The sequence below is a fragment of the Podarcis pityusensis genome (genome assembly GCF_964106645.2).
Source record: "Podarcis pityusensis genome assembly, chromosome: 7".
Lineage (NCBI taxonomy): Eukaryota > Metazoa > Chordata > Lepidosauria > Squamata > Lacertidae > Podarcis > Podarcis pityusensis.
The window spans coordinates 38371938-38388828 of record NC_138031.1 but is presented as its reverse complement, the minus strand read 5'-3'; the positions used below and the strand labels follow the sequence as shown (position 1 = coordinate 38388828).

General features: G+C 40.7%; 2 protein-coding genes across 10 annotated transcripts in view; one reads left to right on the top strand and one right to left on the bottom strand.

The window, feature by feature from the left end:
• Positions 1-16891, bottom strand: part of LOC308481237 (kinesin-like protein KIF20A) — a 56011-nt gene that overhangs the window by 7816 nt on the left and 31304 nt on the right. Inside the window, exon 20 of one of the 3 annotated variants that reach the window (XR_013988533.1) lies at positions 1979-2284. The exons of 1 other annotated variant lie outside the window; for it this stretch is intronic. The gene's annotated coding sequence lies outside the window, so the exon portion shown is untranslated. Of the gene's footprint in view, positions 1-1978; positions 2285-14150; positions 15281-16891 lie in introns of those variants that run through there. One more of the 3 variants, XR_013988534.1, reaches the window with a different exon arrangement.
• Positions 1-16891, top strand: part of LYN (LYN proto-oncogene, Src family tyrosine kinase) — a 45388-nt gene that overhangs the window by 22100 nt on the left and 6397 nt on the right. For 4 of the 7 annotated variants that reach the window (XM_081013465.1, XM_081013462.1, XM_081013463.1 and 1 more), the window contains exons 3-10: positions 447-489; positions 586-694; positions 1250-1348; positions 1446-1549; positions 3512-3661; positions 5112-5264; positions 10154-10336; positions 13236-13312. In XM_081013465.1, the coding sequence (XP_080869591.1) occupies positions 447-489; positions 586-694; positions 1250-1348; positions 1446-1549; positions 3512-3661; positions 5112-5264; positions 10154-10336; positions 13236-13312 (918 nt within the window). The remainder of the gene's footprint in view (positions 1-446; positions 490-585; positions 695-1249; positions 1349-1445; positions 1550-3511; positions 3662-5111; positions 5265-10153; positions 10337-13235; positions 13313-16891) is intronic. The other 3 variants (XM_081013464.1, XM_081013467.1, XM_081013468.1) reach the window with 1 other exon arrangement.

Below are 16891 nucleotides of genomic sequence, written 5' to 3'. Positions count from 1 at the left end.
CAGACAATCTAGAATCCTGTGAGCAGCTGTCTGCAAGGGAGTCCCATTCAGCACAGTGGAACTTGATTTTAAGCACAAATAGGATCAGGCTGCAAATCACCCCTTTCAAGAAGCAACTCTGGATTAGGCATATTAATAAAGCACTTGTCCCTTGATAAACATAGAGCAGTTTCCCAATTAGCTGTATTTCAGGACATGTGCTGCTTCTCCTGTAAGCTGCAAAGGTTTTGACTGCCGTAGGCGTGTAAAGCGTTACACTTTGTCTTCTAAGAATCTCAGTGTAAATGCTATAAATTATATCAAAAGCTGCCAGAGATAACAGAGTCATCATTAAAAAAAATAGTATAGTTATGTTTTAAACATGTTCTAATTTTATAAGTGTGCATTTATATAAATATGATAGTGTTATAAAACAATTTTTTTAACTCTTCTTGTTGTTTTTCAAGGCAACTGATGATATCCTTCTGCCAGGTCAGAGGTTTATAGAAGGTATGTTTCTAAAAGCCTGCTGGTTACTACTACAAGTTGCTGTTTTGATAGACTTGAAAAATGAGTAAGAATATCTTGCTTGAATTTCTGTATTAGCAGAGGAAAAGGAACATCAGGACCTTGTGGTAGCCTTGTATCCTTATGATGGCATTCATGAAGATGATCTGTCCTTCAAAAAAGGAGAAAAAATGAAAATTCTGGAGGAGTAAGTATCAAAATAGTCACTGCTCTGTTTGTTGCTCCTAGATCACGTTTATGTGTGTGTTGCCACCTAATAACTAGCATTATGCTAGTTTCTTATGCATATGCACACAAGCTTTCTATTTTGAAGTTCCTGCTTGTCCCAAGCCCCCAAAAGCCTGCCTTGATAAAAACTACTTATTGGGGTTAGTCTGACTAGCAGCGGAGAGTTTTGTGGCACCCTATCTTAAGACTTGTGTTAGTTTTTGCTCCAACAGACTAATATAACTGCCTCTCCAGAAAATACTAATCAAAATGCGGACAAGTTGATGCACAGCAGAATGGGCTGAACCTCCTTGTATTTCTCTGCTCTGAATCATCGGAAATTTATTTTTATAATTGCATGATCTAGAATTCAACTTACAGCCTTCAGCAATATGGGCATGTTCTTGGAGGAGTCGATTCCAGAAATGTCTGGTGGAAAGCAACATATTTCTCCCTCCGGTGAAGTCTAAGCCTTTTTGGATGGCACTAAAGGTGATCAATACATCTTTACAAAAGATTCTTTACTTTTTCTTAGACATGGAGAATGGTGGAGAGCCAAGTCCCTTTTGACCAAGAGAGAAGGCTTTATCCCAAGCAACTATGTCGCAAAAGTCAACACCTTAGAAACAGAAGAGTAGGTTCATATATTGTAAATACTTGATTTTCTACTTTGCACTGTGCACTTGAGAAAGACAAAGAAGGTGTAACTTTTTCCCCATAATACTTTACAGATGGTTCTTTAAAGACATAACCAGGAAAGATGCAGAAAGGCAACTTCTAGCACCTGGGAATGTTCCTGGGTCATTCCTTATCAGAGAGAGTGAAACATTGAAAGGTGAGCTTTCTGTATTTCATTTGAATTAAAAGGAAACTCAGCCTTCTGCCTTGATGAGCTCAGATTTTTCCAGTAAGTTCTCTTTTCTGTTTATGTATGAGTGAATTTACTAATTATCTGTCATCAAAGAATGATAGCATTTTCAATTTACATTTAGCTTCGCCCCCATTACTAAAAAAATCTATTAGCCTGATAAATGTGGCTAATAGCACCAAATTATTATAGAGGAACGGGCAGACAAAGAGGGAAGATAACTGTAGACCAAGTATTTGCCTTAAGCCATGTTATTATTTTTATATATATAATTTTTATTGGTTTTTACACGTATTTTCCAGCATATCATCCTTTTAAACATCTTTCAAAATCTTTGGCTATCACAGCCTAAGACTTCCTTCAACCTCAACTGATGGTTTCCTAAAATCCTTTCTAATTATGCATTACTAATTTTACTGCTATAAATTCAAATCTTAATACCTATTCTTAATTCTTTTCACAATAATTTATATATTACTCCTTACAAAAGTTCTTTTAACCCTACAAGTGATGTCAATTGGTTACAGTTGCTTTCCAAATACATTGAAATCTTCTTCCATTCCTTTAGGAAAGTCTGGTCCTCCTGGTTCCAAATTTTCCCAATTAATCTTGCCATCTCAGCATAGTTCATCAATTTCTCTTGCCACTCTTCTTTAGCTGGCATTTCTTCTTGCTTCCATCTTTGGGCTAACAATATCCTTGCTGCAGTTATCGCATATAAAAACATTTTTTTATCATTCATATGCATTTCTGTACCCACAATACACAGTAGAAGGCTTTTGGTTTTTTAACAAATGTATATTTCAACATTTCCCCCCCAATTCATTATAAATCATTTCCCAGAAGTCCTTCACTTTCTTACATTCCCACCTCATAGGGTAAAAAGTACCCTCCTTTTCTTTACATTTCCAACATTTGTTATCTGTTTTGTACATTTTAGCTAACTTCACTGGTGTTACCTGTACATCATTTTCATAATGTTTTCTTTCAATGCACTGCAAGCAGTAAATTTTATTTCCTCTTTCCATAATTTTTCCCAATCCTCTATTTGTATGTTATAACCAATATCTTTGGCCCAATGAATCATAACCTATTTAATTTCCTCATCTTTCAAATGCCATTCCAATAGTAATTTATACATTTTAAATTATATTTTAACTTTCTTATTTAATAACTCCAATTCAAATCTTGATTTTGTATATCCAAATCCATTTTTGTTTTTATCTTCTTTGTGTTATTCTTAAATATATGCAGAAACTGGGAAATTATGCCTGTGTAGCCTTTGTAAATAGAGAATAGCTGTGGGAGAAACTCTTGTACAAATATTGGTGAGACATTGGGCACTGGTGAAGGGATTATATACTAACATGGATCTATGTGTTTGCACAGGGGGAAATTTAGACTTTATCGCATAGTATAAAAAGTACAAAAACGGTCAAAGAGACTTGTTCTGGTCTTATCTAGACCTCTTTTTCACATCAAAACCTTGTTGCATCATTTATGGAGTGCCCAATTCGATAATCATACAGCCAGATATATTACAATGTTAATTTGACCAGTACCTGCAGTATTGCAATATGGAGCAATCTGGCACTGACACAGTGGCTGCATCCAGATGCCATGGTAAACAATGGTTTGTCATAACCAGTTGTTTATCATGATGGGAATGAGGCTATCCACCCCTGTGCTTCCCCTTTCCCCTCTCCTCCAGGACATCCGCAAGGAGAAAGTCAGAATATTTCACTTGCAACTTCACTTCAACCAGTTTGAATCGGGCTTGTTTCATACAAATCATAGTTATGATTAACCACATTTTGTTGGATTCTGATAATACAGCAACATGAAAGCAAAACTCAGATTTGATGCGGCTAGTTCTAACTCCGATTTAACCTGTGGTTGTGATTATTATTTTTCTTTTTTTGTACACAGGTAGCTACTCTCTGTCCATGAGGGACTATGACAGACAACATGGTGATGTCGTCAAGCACTACAAAATCAGAAGTCTAGACAATGGAGGATATTACATCTCTCCAAGAATTACTTTTCCCTGTATCAGTGACATGATCAAACATTACCAAAGTAAGCCAGTACCTTTACTGGACTATTATTAAAATGCAAGTTGTTATCAAATAATTATATAAAAAAACTACTGCTGTATTTCAGATCACTCAAGTCAAATGCATTCTAACTTATAGTGCAGATTGTATAAAGGTGGACATTGATGAAAGTTCTACACAACTCTCTCAAGGGTGGGAACTAAAAGTATGTCAGTTTGATCACAGGATTTTACATCAGCTTGAAACCGAGTTGATTGTATGCGAAATATCAGCTCAGTGTAAATGGGAACACTTTGCTTCCTGAGAATAAGCAATATTTAAACACTAGTATGAACATAGTGATAAGCTGAGAAGTTATCGGCATTGTAATTATTGTGTGCCAACACGGTGGCAATCTTGTGAACATATTTGATGTGGGAAAGTAAAACCACCAGTGACATTTAAAAAGAACATGTAGCTCATGCATAGTAATGCATTATACAGAAGTTTGCTGAAAAACAACAACCCATGAAGCTGTTTTCATCAGCTGGGAAAACCATACTCAACCTGATTGCAGATCTTAAATACTTCAGGGCATGACTTTTAATATATGGCATTTGGCAAAATAATGATCCTTGGTTGAAAACTATGAGCCTTAACTTCATATGAGTGTATTTTCTGAGGTTAAAACAGGTGACAGCTATACTTAAGAAATTCCTTTTAATTTAGATCCCACCATTTGTCCTAAGAGTTCTGGGTGGGTTACAACAACACATATATAAAACAAACTCATTAAAACAAAAAGAATGACACTTAATTTATGAATTCCTGGGATCTTGGCATGCTCTATATTCAGAAGCCTAAACAATATTTACTTACCCCAGTGACCAAAATAGGTTTTCATAGGACACATATCTGACTAAAATCTATCAACTGTTGATAATTGTCAGCAATCCATGTAAGATGCAAACTGCGGCATCTACCGGTGTAGTTAAAGTTATCCTTCTGTTCATGGCAAAAGAGGCAAATATGCATTTAAAACTGAGAATCATGAAGGGTATGCCTCCCACCAGTACCTGTTGCCATATACCAGCCTTCCTCAACGTGGTGCCCCCCAGACTGCAACTCAGACCACTAGACATGCTTTCTGTGGTTGATTGGAATTCTAGTCCAAAACATCTGGAGGACACCAGTTTGGGGAAGGCTGCAACAGACCAAAGTGAGAGAATATTTTGTCCCAGTAGCATGTATCTGTACTACTACACCATGTTGTGTCAAGGTCAGAGGGAGAAATCCAGTGCAGCAGAACCTATGGCACATGTTGTGTTGTTTACCAGCAACGAAGAATATAGTTTTGTTCCTGTCGGGTTTTCAAAAAATTCTTACAAGGAGGTTTTAAAAGAAAAATTAAATCTCTGCATGTATGTTATCCTTTGTTATGAACTTTGGTGTTGCTTAAGGTACAAATGTAAGGATGTTTGTCTCTTAAACAGAGCAGCCAGATGGATTATGCAGAAAGTTGGAGAAGGCATGCCTCAGTCCCAAACCGCAGAAGCCATGGGATAAAGATGCCTGGGAGATTCCGCGGGACTCAATCAAATTAGTAAAAAAGCTTGGAGCTGGTCAATTTGGAGAAGTCTGGATGGGTAAGATATTTGTTCATGTGGATAATTCACATATCTAGCAACATGTGTGACACCACAGTACTGACATGCTAGGTTGTTAACTATGTTCATGTTCAGTGATGTAACATAAGAAATGAACTAGGTTCATTCATTTGTAAAAATGCCCCATTTTGTTTGAACTCCTAGAATGGGGAAGCACCATATGTGTGCATGCACGTAAAGATTTATTGCCCTTCCCCACTCTGTGCCCCCACAGATTGGCTCTGGGAGGTATCAGTAGAACTCCAGAACAGCACACAAGGGAAAGGGAAATAATTCCTTCTGGCAAGCAGAAATGCTTTTCCTGACAGAATGATGTAATCAAGGACCAGACCCTGAAGTTAGCGTATTTGTCAGAGGCAAGAGTAATACTATTTAATGTATATATAGTGTTGCAATCAGCATCGATTTTTCAGTTTTAGCTTTAGCTGGCTGTGTTGGAGCCTACAAATGCTACAGAAGGTGATCCACACTGTGCCTTAGTTTGAAGCTCAATTCCAATGTCATGCTAACTCATTGCAACTTTCATCATCCCTGACTGTTGACCATGCAGACTTGAGTGATGGGAGTTGGAGTCCAACAACATTTGTTGTGCCATATTTAGCCATCTCTGGTTTAAAATGTTGTGCATTGAATTATTGTTGTTAAATGTTTTGTGAATCCCATGCTGTGGGACAGAAAAAGTGGGATATCATCAGATAAACTGGGGGGTAGGGATAATATCCAAATGGTTGAACATGCTTTCGATTTTGCTGTAAACCAAAATGTGAACTGACCATTTGAAGAGGGCTTGCAAATAATTATTTGCATGAACAATGGCATCTGCTGTTGCTCTTTCTCCAGGCTCCTGTCCACCATAGTGATGGGAGTGCTCAATGGACAGAAGCTGGAAGCAGAAAAGTAGCCTTTTCATCTGTTGTTCCCTTGGCATGTATCCAATGATGTGGGGACAGATAGAGTTGCACCAGGGAGTGCCCGAATAGTAACCGCATCCCTAGCTTGATTCCCATTTGACAGCATGAAGCTGGGGTCCATGTTATACTTGGTGGATACTGTTGGGACAGGGGCAAAATCTGTTCTCTGGCTCAAGGAGTCTTGGTGCCCACTAGCATTTCGCTTGAGCTGCACTGCCTGTGCTTCCTTAAGTAATGCACCTTGGTATGCTTTGGTGACCCCATCTTCATGAGTTCCTCTCTTCTCTACCCACCATATTGGTTGGCCACTTTGTTAGTGTAATAGAAAACGTGCCTTCATTTTCTGGGGATGACATCATCAGGGCATTTGCTGTTTAATAAGCCCATATGAAAACAGTTTGCCTACTGAGCTAATATGCAGGGGTTATTGAAGCACTGTCAGCTGCAGAAGAAAGAACTAATTTCAGGAAGTTATGTTCCTGCGTATGTGCTCACAAAGGGTAGAGGGGGAGTGTTTCTGGTTCAAGATGTTTCCTCTTGTTTATGTGAGCCTCTTTGACGTCTAAATTTGGCTTGGTCCTCTGTGGGTTACTTTTACGTTATGGGTAAAATTACTGCACTGTGAAGCCTGACTACATTCTTCCTTTCCCTGCTACAACTATGAAAAGCTGATTTGCATGATGGCAGACCTTTTTTGATTGGAACTAAACTGCATGCTTTGGTAGAGTTCCAGTTGCCTTTCTCCCTGGAGGGCCCAAGAGTTCCATCAGCTCCCAAGGATTGCGTTTACTTAGTACTGCTTGTTTCAGAATGATTTCAGGATGGCAAAGGAATGAGAAGAAATATAATTGTAAAAACTAGCTGTTCTCACATTATATTGCAGTGAAGTTACTGTTTTCCACGCAGTGGATTTTCCAGCTCTTTCCCCTTAGCTGTTCACATTGGCATAGCTTCATTAGCGTTCTGTTTATTTCTGCTTGTGTATGGACCAGTGGGCACACCTTGGCAGGAGACGGACTAGAAATGGCTTAACAACTCCAGTGATGTGAGCTGGTTTGAGAAACAACACACTGGACAGTAGTATTTTATAATAAACTACTGGATGCATATGCATTTTGGATCACATTGTGTGAACATGGATTAAAAATTCAGCTCTGGAAGCACAGTGAGTGCACAGAAAGTGGGAGTGTGATAAGAGAAGGTTTATGTTTGTTTTTGTGTTTTGTTTTGTTTTAGGAAAACATTTTAGAATAGTGGTTGTGGTTGTACATAGTACTAAACCAGCAGTGTTGTGGGGCACTTTATTATGCTTTATTTTATTTGTATCCTGAGTTTCAGGATGCAGATATTTTCATGGTGGCTAATAACTCTATCATGTTATGAGCTTCCATGGGCAAGAGCCTACTTTGACAGACACAGGAAATGACAGGGATGGAACTGTTTGCAAGAGGAGATTAACAATGAAATTGGAGAGATGATTTCAGTTGATCAACTGGAATCAACACCTCGCCCTGCCCCAGTCTGTGTCTTCCGTCCTTTTAACAGCATAGGCAATATTTCAGATCCAAATTATATCATCCACAGTATAATAGTTCATAGACCTACACTTTTTCCAGTGTAATATACACCATTAGCTTGGCATAGTTCTTGCTGTCTACCTTCAGTCCCTAATATGGCAAGATTTGTTTCTGGTCATTTGTTGCCATAATTCTAGCCTAATGTTTCCCAAACTTGGGTCTCTAGTAGCTGTTTTTGGACTACAATTCTCATCATCCCTGACCACTGGTCTTGCTTAGCTAGGGATGATGGAAATTGTAGTCCAAAAACAGCTGGAGACCTAAGTTTGGAAAGCACTGTTTTAGACCAACCAGTTGTGCAATGTGGGTCTATTCACCATCTCTCATAGTGTGCCCAAAGGAGCAGGGGATTGAAAGGTCCGCAAAGAGTTCTACAAGGGTCAAGTAAGCTAAGTAATATGCTCTAGAGAAAGGCACTGTCTAAACCTATCTGATCAGCCAGATAATGCTAATTTTGTCATGTGTCCTCTGCATCTTACCATGTGGACAGGGAACTTTTATCCTGCTCTTTGGCTTAAAAAGTTCCCAGAGCAGCTTACAGGATCGGTCACAGGCCAGTATATGCTTTGGGGCTTACAGTCTGAAAGACATCATTTATACACAATGAGAAAGGGATGTGGAGGGAAAGGGGGAAAAAACAAGTTCATGCACCAGTTCCTAAAGTTACAGTTTTAGAATGACCAGCTGAGAAGGAAGCCTGATGGAATGGCTCCTGCCAGGTGACAGTTGAAGCAGCTGATCTCTCAGCAGGGGCGATGACATGGCCGTGCTTCTCTAAAAATGAAAATGCCCAGGAGAATAAAAAGGTCTTTGGTGCACAGATGACATCAGATTAAGTGATAGGTAAGGCTCCCTTGGGAAAGAATCCCACTTGAAAAGGAGATACATGTTTTTGCAGGTACACGGTGGGCACTCATTGGGGAAACAGCCAACTGAGGCCTCCTGACACATGTCAACCCATATTATGTCCACCATGAAAACATTGGGATTTGAAGTCCTCTTCTTTGTAGCAGCTTATTCTTCTGCAGTGTCAATCATCACAGAATATTAAGCTTGCAGGAAGTTGGCAACCATCTAGTTTATATTGGTTAACGACTGTGAAAATATTTCTCCCACTTCTGCCATGGTCTGCATTCTTCATTGACAGGATTAAATCTCAAAGTTTAATTCTTCCCATCAAAATGTATTTGTGTATTTATTTTTTTACAAAATATTATTGAAGTAAATGTGCGGTGGGGGAAATGGAAAATGAGGTCATGTGTGTCAGGCTGTTCTGTACATACAGTATTCAGCCTTCTTCAACCTGGTGCTCAGTGGCTGGTGGGACTCGGAGTCCAAAACATCTGGAAGGCACCAGGTTGGCAAAGACTGAAGTACAGTTTTCTAGGCCAATACAGTCGTACCTTGGATCCAGAATGGCTTCTGAGTCGAACATTTTGGCTCCCAAATGTCGCAAACCTGTAAGTGAGTGTTCCGGTTTGTGAACGTTCTTTGGAGGCTGAATGTCCGACACGGCTTCTGCTTGAGTGCAGGAAGCTCCTGCAGCCAATCAGAAGCCACACCTTGGTTATCAACCATTTTTGGAAGTTGAATGGACTTCCAGAACAGATTCCATTCAACAACTAAGGTATAATAATAATAATTTATTTATACCCCGCCCATCTGGCTGAATTTCCCCAGCCACTCTGGGCAGTTTCCAACAAAATATTAAAATAAAATAAAATAAACATTAAAAGCTTCCCTAAACAGGGCTGCTTGATGTCTTCTAAAAGTCTGGTAGTTGTTTTTCTCTTTGACATCTGGTGGAAGGGCGTTCCACAGGGCAGGTGCCACTACCGAGAAGGCCCTCTGCCTGGTTCCCTGTAACCTGACTTCTTGCAGTGAGGGAACTGCGAGAAGGCCCTCAGTGCTGGACCTCAGTGTCTCGGCAGAACAATGGGGGTGGAGACACTCCTTCAGGTATACTGCGCCGAGGCCATTTAGGGCTTTAAAGGTCAGCACCAACACTTTGAATTGTGCTTGGAAACGTACTGGCAGCCAATGTAGGTCTTTCAAGGCACGACTGTAGTAACATTTGTTGGTGCCTGCTTGTAAATACATCATTTATAAATTTATTGTTAAAGATCTCTCATGGCAAGACATTCAGCGGCGTAGCGTGGGTTGTCAGCACCCGGGGCAAGGCAAGTAATTTGCGCCCCCTAACCCATGGATTTGCGCCCCATAACCAGTGGATTTGCGCCCCCTAACCCTAACCCCCAGATGTTGCGCCCGGTGCGGCCGGCCCCCCCTGCACCCCCCACGCTACGCCACTGAAGACATTTGACCACCACATTCAGCGCTCTGGATGTCTCTTCTCCTATAACTATCCCTTTTGTTCTAGGTTACTACAATAACAATACCAAAGTAGCAGTGAAAACTCTGAAGCCAGGCACCATGTCTGCGCAGGCATTCATGGAAGAAGCCAACCTTATGAAATCACTTCAGCATGACAGGCTGGTCAGACTCTACGCTGTAGTTACCAAAGAAGAACCAATTTATATCATAACTGAATTCATGGCAAAAGGTAGGTATTACTGAATTCATTAACCAGAAGTACCATTTGCATGTAGGAAATGGTGTATGGTACAATTGCAACAGGCACTTGTAACCGTCAACTCGATAGCCATTCGTTATGGGACTGTAGTAACTTGAGTATTGGTTAGTAGTGTCTCGTACCCTGGACAAAAAATATTACACATTAAATTAAGTATCATAAGAGGAATAGACTTAAAGAAATAAATAGGTCAAGACGAATACACTTATAGAAACAATTTGGTCAAAGTTTCGTCTGTTCTGCAAATAGCCAAAGTTGTGCCCTCCAGATGTTGTTGGATTTCAACTCCCAGCATCTCCATCCAGCATGGCCAGGAATGATGAGGGTTGTCATCCAGAAACATCCTTTCTTTGCACTAGAGCTCTAAGGGGCCACGGTCTGCTGAATTGCCTTCTGCCGTCATCATGAGGAATTGGCTGGGTGAACCTGTTCTATGGATTATAATTAGAAAATCATGCAGCAGGTTACATTTGAACTTTGCAGTGGGTAGGAGATGAAAGCTTGAGGGCGGTTCATGCCAAATTTGGGATAGAATAGATAAGTGGCTTATTTTGAACCAATTAACATTTGTTTGTTTGTTTGTTTTTCATAAAATTTATACACCACTTGATTGTAAAAACAACCACCACCCTCAAAGTGGTTTACAAAAGAGAAAACAAGAAAAAAAATGCATACTTTAAAATGCTAAAACAGATTAAAATTAGCTTAACCTTCTAATTACCTGGGTAGGCTTGTATAGACAAGGATGTTTTTAAGCAGGCACTGAAAAGAATATAGTGAAGGTACCTGCTTGATATCAACAGGCAATGAATTCCAAAGTATAGGCCCTGCCATGCTAAATGATTGAGTTCTTACAAATACAGAACTGGCATGTGACACCTATAGCAGTACAGTGGTACCTTGGGTTAAGAACTTAATTCATTCTAGAGGTTCATTCTTAACCTGAAATGGTTCTTAACCTGAGGCACGCTTTCGCTAATGGGGCCTCCTGCTGCCGCTGTGCCACTGGCGCGCAATTTCCGTTCTTATCCTGGGGCAAAGTTCTTAACCTGGAGCAACCACTTCCTGGTTAGTGGAGTTTGTAACCCGAAGCGTCTGTAACCCGAGGTACCACTGTACCAATTCCGCCCATTGAAGCAACTGAGTGGGCACATGCAGGGTAAATATTTGAATGGCTGGCATTTTGACAGGTGCTGCAGATTTTCCCCATCTTTCTAAGATTTTCTTGGGCTGAAGCATAGGAGAATATTTCTCTGTTCTGCATGTTGCATTAGGTCAAAGGAAACATTGGTATGTACTGTTACTTTGGCAGAAGCAGAAGTGTCTGTAGTTTTTACTGAAAATGCAGTTCCCCAACCATTTCAGCCTACGGAGAAAATTTGAAAATTCATACATGTGCTGAGTATAAGCCACAGCTGCCTAGTAATCACTTGAGAGGGAATTCGGGCCTCTATATAGCCTTTTGTTGGAATGATGCCAGGGGAAGCCGATAAGAGGTTGCCCCTCCGCTGACTGGAAAGGGCTAGAACAGGTGTTGAAGAAAATTAGGAAGAGAGAGAAACAGTTATTTAAAAGTAACAACAAATTAAAGTGAAGGAGGTATGAGAAAAAGTGGCAGTTTATGAGAAGTGGATAAGTTAGGTATGGAAGAGGGGGAGGAGAAATTACAATGAGTAAAAACAGTTCTGAGAAGCTTGGTGCGGGGAGATGAAAATATAAAATAGGAAGCCCTCTCTGCTTAGAGTCTTTGGATCACCATCTTCTTCCTAAAGTGGAAAGCTGAGTCAGAATGCCCCCATACCTAATGTATGTATTTAACTCAAGGAAACTGAACTGTGGATCTGCTTGCTAGAAAGAGAACAGTGTGGTAAAGACTAAAAGCAATTTCCAAAGAGTGATCATAAATCAAAAGAAAACAATGTCAGTGTCAGCTGCTCATGCTGGACACTGCTTTGATAAGTCACCATTTTGTGACTGGAGGGTCTCAATAATTTCCAGCCATCTCAAGAGGGCCCTTTGAGTACAAAGTTTGGGAATGCCTAGATTAAGCAGCTAAAGACATTATAGTCTTGCATATTCCTCTCACTTTTAAGTTAGGCTCCCTGAACCCACACTCTTTCAGTTTAGCAGTGGATATACAGTAGAGGGTGGATAATGTGTCCAGCAAATAATTTAGCGGTCACAACTTTTCCAACACTTAATACACACCTAATAATTTCTGCCTCATGCAACAAACTGCACTGTGCTCCCTCAGCACAGCAACTTGTAGTGAACAGCCAGGCACAAAATTCTAAAGGCACCACTTTCCCAGACACTTGCTGCACATGCATCTGATGAATTTTTCCTGGACCCCCCCCCCACACCATGCACATTAAGCCCTATGTCAAACTGAAGGACCAATATATTTCTGTAACCTTTGAAAAGCTGCTGTGTTTTGTGAGTTCCTAGGAGGATATGGCAAGTCCTCAGCTATTTGCATTGGTAGAGCTCTCATGGCCTACTTGTTTGGCTGCTTCATTTAAAATAATAATAATGGGTGCAAAGTGAGTGCAGATTTGTCATGTGCTACTGAGATCTTTTCCACTGCACATAAGCCTGATATGTACACACTATGAATCTCTTGCCAATTTCTTAAAGCAGCTTTTAAACTAATCTCATAAAATCAATCACCCTTGGCATGGTTTTGCAGAAAGCTGAAATGTATTAGTGTTGTTAAAAGGTAAGTTTCCCCATCCATTTAAATAGAGATGATTGCTTTCAAAAATCTTATTCACTCACAAGACCCCCAGAAATATTTTTATGGCATTCACTCACATCTGAGTTTGACTTGTTTCTTACCACCTTGTCTTGCCCTTCCTTTACCACACAGGGAGCTTGCTGGATTTCCTGAAGAGTCAAGATGGTGGGAAATTACTACTTCCAAAGCTCATTGACTTCTCAGCTCAGGTAAATAATTTATTTTTATTTTTGGTACTTGGCTGGCTTGGCACTGGCTATGCTTCATTTTCACCGTTGTCTGGAAACCAGGTTTACTGAGACAGGTTTTGGATGCTGAAAGTTTGGTTTAAAGTGGATTTCTCCTGCAGATGTGGCAAGAGAAAATTGCTCTCTGGATTGCTGGGGCCCCAGGCACATTGTGTTATCCCCTACCATTTGTGGCTTAGTCAAGTCACATCTGGGTCCGTTTTGAGGAGGAAGTGGCAGGTCAACTATAGGTGGAATAATAGAATGATATGCCTGGGTTGAACTATATAAATATAGCTACCCCCCAGTGCACAGCATGGGGAGATGTAACTGGCCTCATCCTGACCCTAGGTGTGTAAAGGTAGCCCTAACTGCAGTTTATGTACAATGCTACCTTTACTGTGTAAACTTTGCTTAGTTACGAAAGTGTAATTAATTGTATTTAGAGGGCTGCTGCCTGTTTGTCTCTCCAAATGCTGCCTGAGTTGCTGTGATGTCATGGAATATTCACAAATATTCTAATTAGCAGGGGGAATTGGCAAGAGAAGAAAGAGATTATTCTTGTGCTGTCTGGAAGAAGGCTGTCATTGTGTTTAGTAAAATAAATTGCTGCTTGCTACTGCCAAGGAGAATACAATGAATGTTGCCCAGGCCAAGGTGTAGCACTGGCTTAGTACGGTGGCAGGGATGTCTAAGAGGCTGATGTACAACCTCTGATAAGGATTGCTCCTAACCAGGAAGAAATGGGAGTGAATGAAATTTCCAGTGACAGATACTACTTCCTGTCAATAATGGGTAGCCCCAAAGAGTGTGCAGCAAATTCAGAAGTATTGCTCCTTATTCAGAAGTGACACGTTGCGAGGGATGGGCATCCACTGGCTCAATGCATCCTGGATCGCCTTGCTGGTGCTTGGAGCTGTGTGAAACTGTAACAGGCTCCAAAATTCCACAAACCTTGGAAGACATATCACAGAGCAGGAACCCATGCAGAATGGTGTTTGTAGTCCCTTCCGTCAGTTTAGAGAGTGCTTCCAAGTAACTTGCACCCTTATTTTCCCCAAAGCAGTAAAAGGAGCTACAAAAGTCCCTGTAGAAACAGACCCCATGACTACGGAGTGGCTTCATCTGCACCATGCAATTAAAGCACTATTATACCACTTTAAATAGTCATGGCTTCCACCACAAAATCCTGAAAACTGTAGTTTGCGAAGGGATCTGAGGATTGTTAGGGACCCCCTATTCCCTTTACAGACCTACAATTCTCAGAAAGAGGAACTGATTGTTTAAGCACTCTGGGAGTTGTAGCACCATGAAAGGAATAGGGGTCTCCTAACAACTCCCAGCATCCTTAACAAACTACCATTTGTCTAAAGTAGTAGAATGGTGCTTTAAATGGCTGGTGTGGATGTGGCCAGAGACAGAAGCAGGGAAGGCAAGTCAGATGAGAGTCAGAGCAAGCACGTTGCATTCTGGTGAAGGTTGCACAATAGCTTGCTCTTGGTTTCGTCTTCCTTATTTTTGCAAATGGCTTTCATTCTCTTTAGAACAAATAGCAGCTGGTTGGAATATACTATGCTCTATTCATTGCTCACCTTCAAAACAATGGCAATGAAAAGAAAAAGTCTATGTGGAGAAGGGCCCACAGTGCTTGGGTAGATTTTAAACAAAAACATTTAAATCCTGTTAAAACAATATTTACCAGAGGGCACAACACTACAGAGCAACATGTCCTGTACCAAATATCCTTTGAACATGACCTTAATTTCCTGTTGCAAAAGTTGGCCTCAGTCTGGCTGAAAATGGTTGTAATAGTAACAGACGCCTCATATCAACATCTTTATCTATGTCACATGCCATACTAGCAACGATTAATATCTATCTTCAGACTGTGTTACAGTTGCTTTCTTTTTCGTGGTGATTTCTTTACTAGCACTTGTATAGTCCACATTTCTGTTTTAAAACACACAAGTGGCTTCACAATAAAACAGTTTTGAAACAGTGTAATATAGAACTTGAGAGTTTTAGCTTCAAACACGACCCAGACATGGTTTAAAATAGTATTTTTCCTCATGGAAATTTTCATTTCACGGAATAGATGCAGACTGTGAATAAATATTGAACATGCCTGGTAGTTTTAATTTTTTTAAGCTCTGATTACTAAATATAAGAAAAATAAATATGCTATATTACATCACTCTATAGGGCACCAGGAGCATTTCCAACAGAAGTATTTTTATTTTCTCTGATGCAAGTTACCATATGCAGTTACCCTAATCTTACAGCACTGAACATCATTGGTTCAGGAGTAGTGATAGAACCATTTGTTAGGATTGCAAGTTGTGTTTAGAAGTTCATTCTTGGGGAACATCTGGAATGCATTGCTAGCCATTAAACGTCTGGGGGGTGGAGGGTCATATCTGGCATGGAAGGGGAATCTTAAATAATTTTTTTCCTGCACTAAATTGTAAACTATGTACCTGAACTTCTTGGACATGTGGAGTAGATAAAGTATGTGACCATGAGTCAATTGGAAAGAAGACCAGAACTCAGAGGTAGAGGGCATGCTTTGGGTGCAGAAGACCCTAGGTTCAATCCCAGCATCTCCAGATAGGACTGAGAAAGAAACCCTGGGAAGGTCTTGCCAGTCAAGGTAGACAATACTAAATAGGTCATACTTGGCAGTTTCATATGTTCATATCTCCCTTCCAGTGTACGTGCAATATGCTCTCCCAATATGCTCAATATGCTCTCCCAATATGCCCAATATACTCTCCCAATAGGCCAGCCTTCACTGAATCAAATGGTTTGGACTACAACTCCCATCAGCCCCAGGCAAAAGAAATGGCTTGTCTCTCTGGCCACGGGTGCTTGCCTGTGGAGCTGGCATCAGCATCTGGCACCCTTAAGCAACTGTTAGGAACCTGGCACCTGGACTGAGCTCACCAATGATGCCTGCTTCAACCCCCCCTTAACTTTTTTCCGGCCTGCTACTCTGAGCTGTGCCAGATGGCTGGGTCTACCTGCCATTTTAATTTCCACAGTGCTTTCGATGTCACAACACTCTGGGGGCATTGTGGGAAATTAAAATGGTGGCTGATCTAGCCATCTGGCTGTGTTTATAGCACTGCCACCAGCAAAAGGAGGGGACTTACCCAAGACTGCTTTGCTCAGGCACCCCACACAACCTTGGAATTGGCCCCGTTTGCCTGAAACCAATCCAGCCATTCAAGCAAACTCTTCCATTGTGAAGGAGCAAGTTAAAATGTGATTTTGTGGCCAGGGGTGGGCGGCTTCCTAAAATGGACTGGAGCAGGTGCTGATGACACACCTTCTCTAATCCTTCCTCACGGGTAGCAGACCACATGCTTCCCTTGAGTTTAAGTTCCAAATTTATCTGCTTGGGGTTTGCACCTGTGTGCTGCACTCTGTTGCCAATGTTAAAGACTCATGCTCTAACTGGGATTTTGGTTGGTTGATTGCTGGGAAGGGACCTAGAGAGGCCTTTTAAAATAACAAGAAGTCTTTGCACATACCTTGGAAGTTCCCACTCCTGCTTCCTCT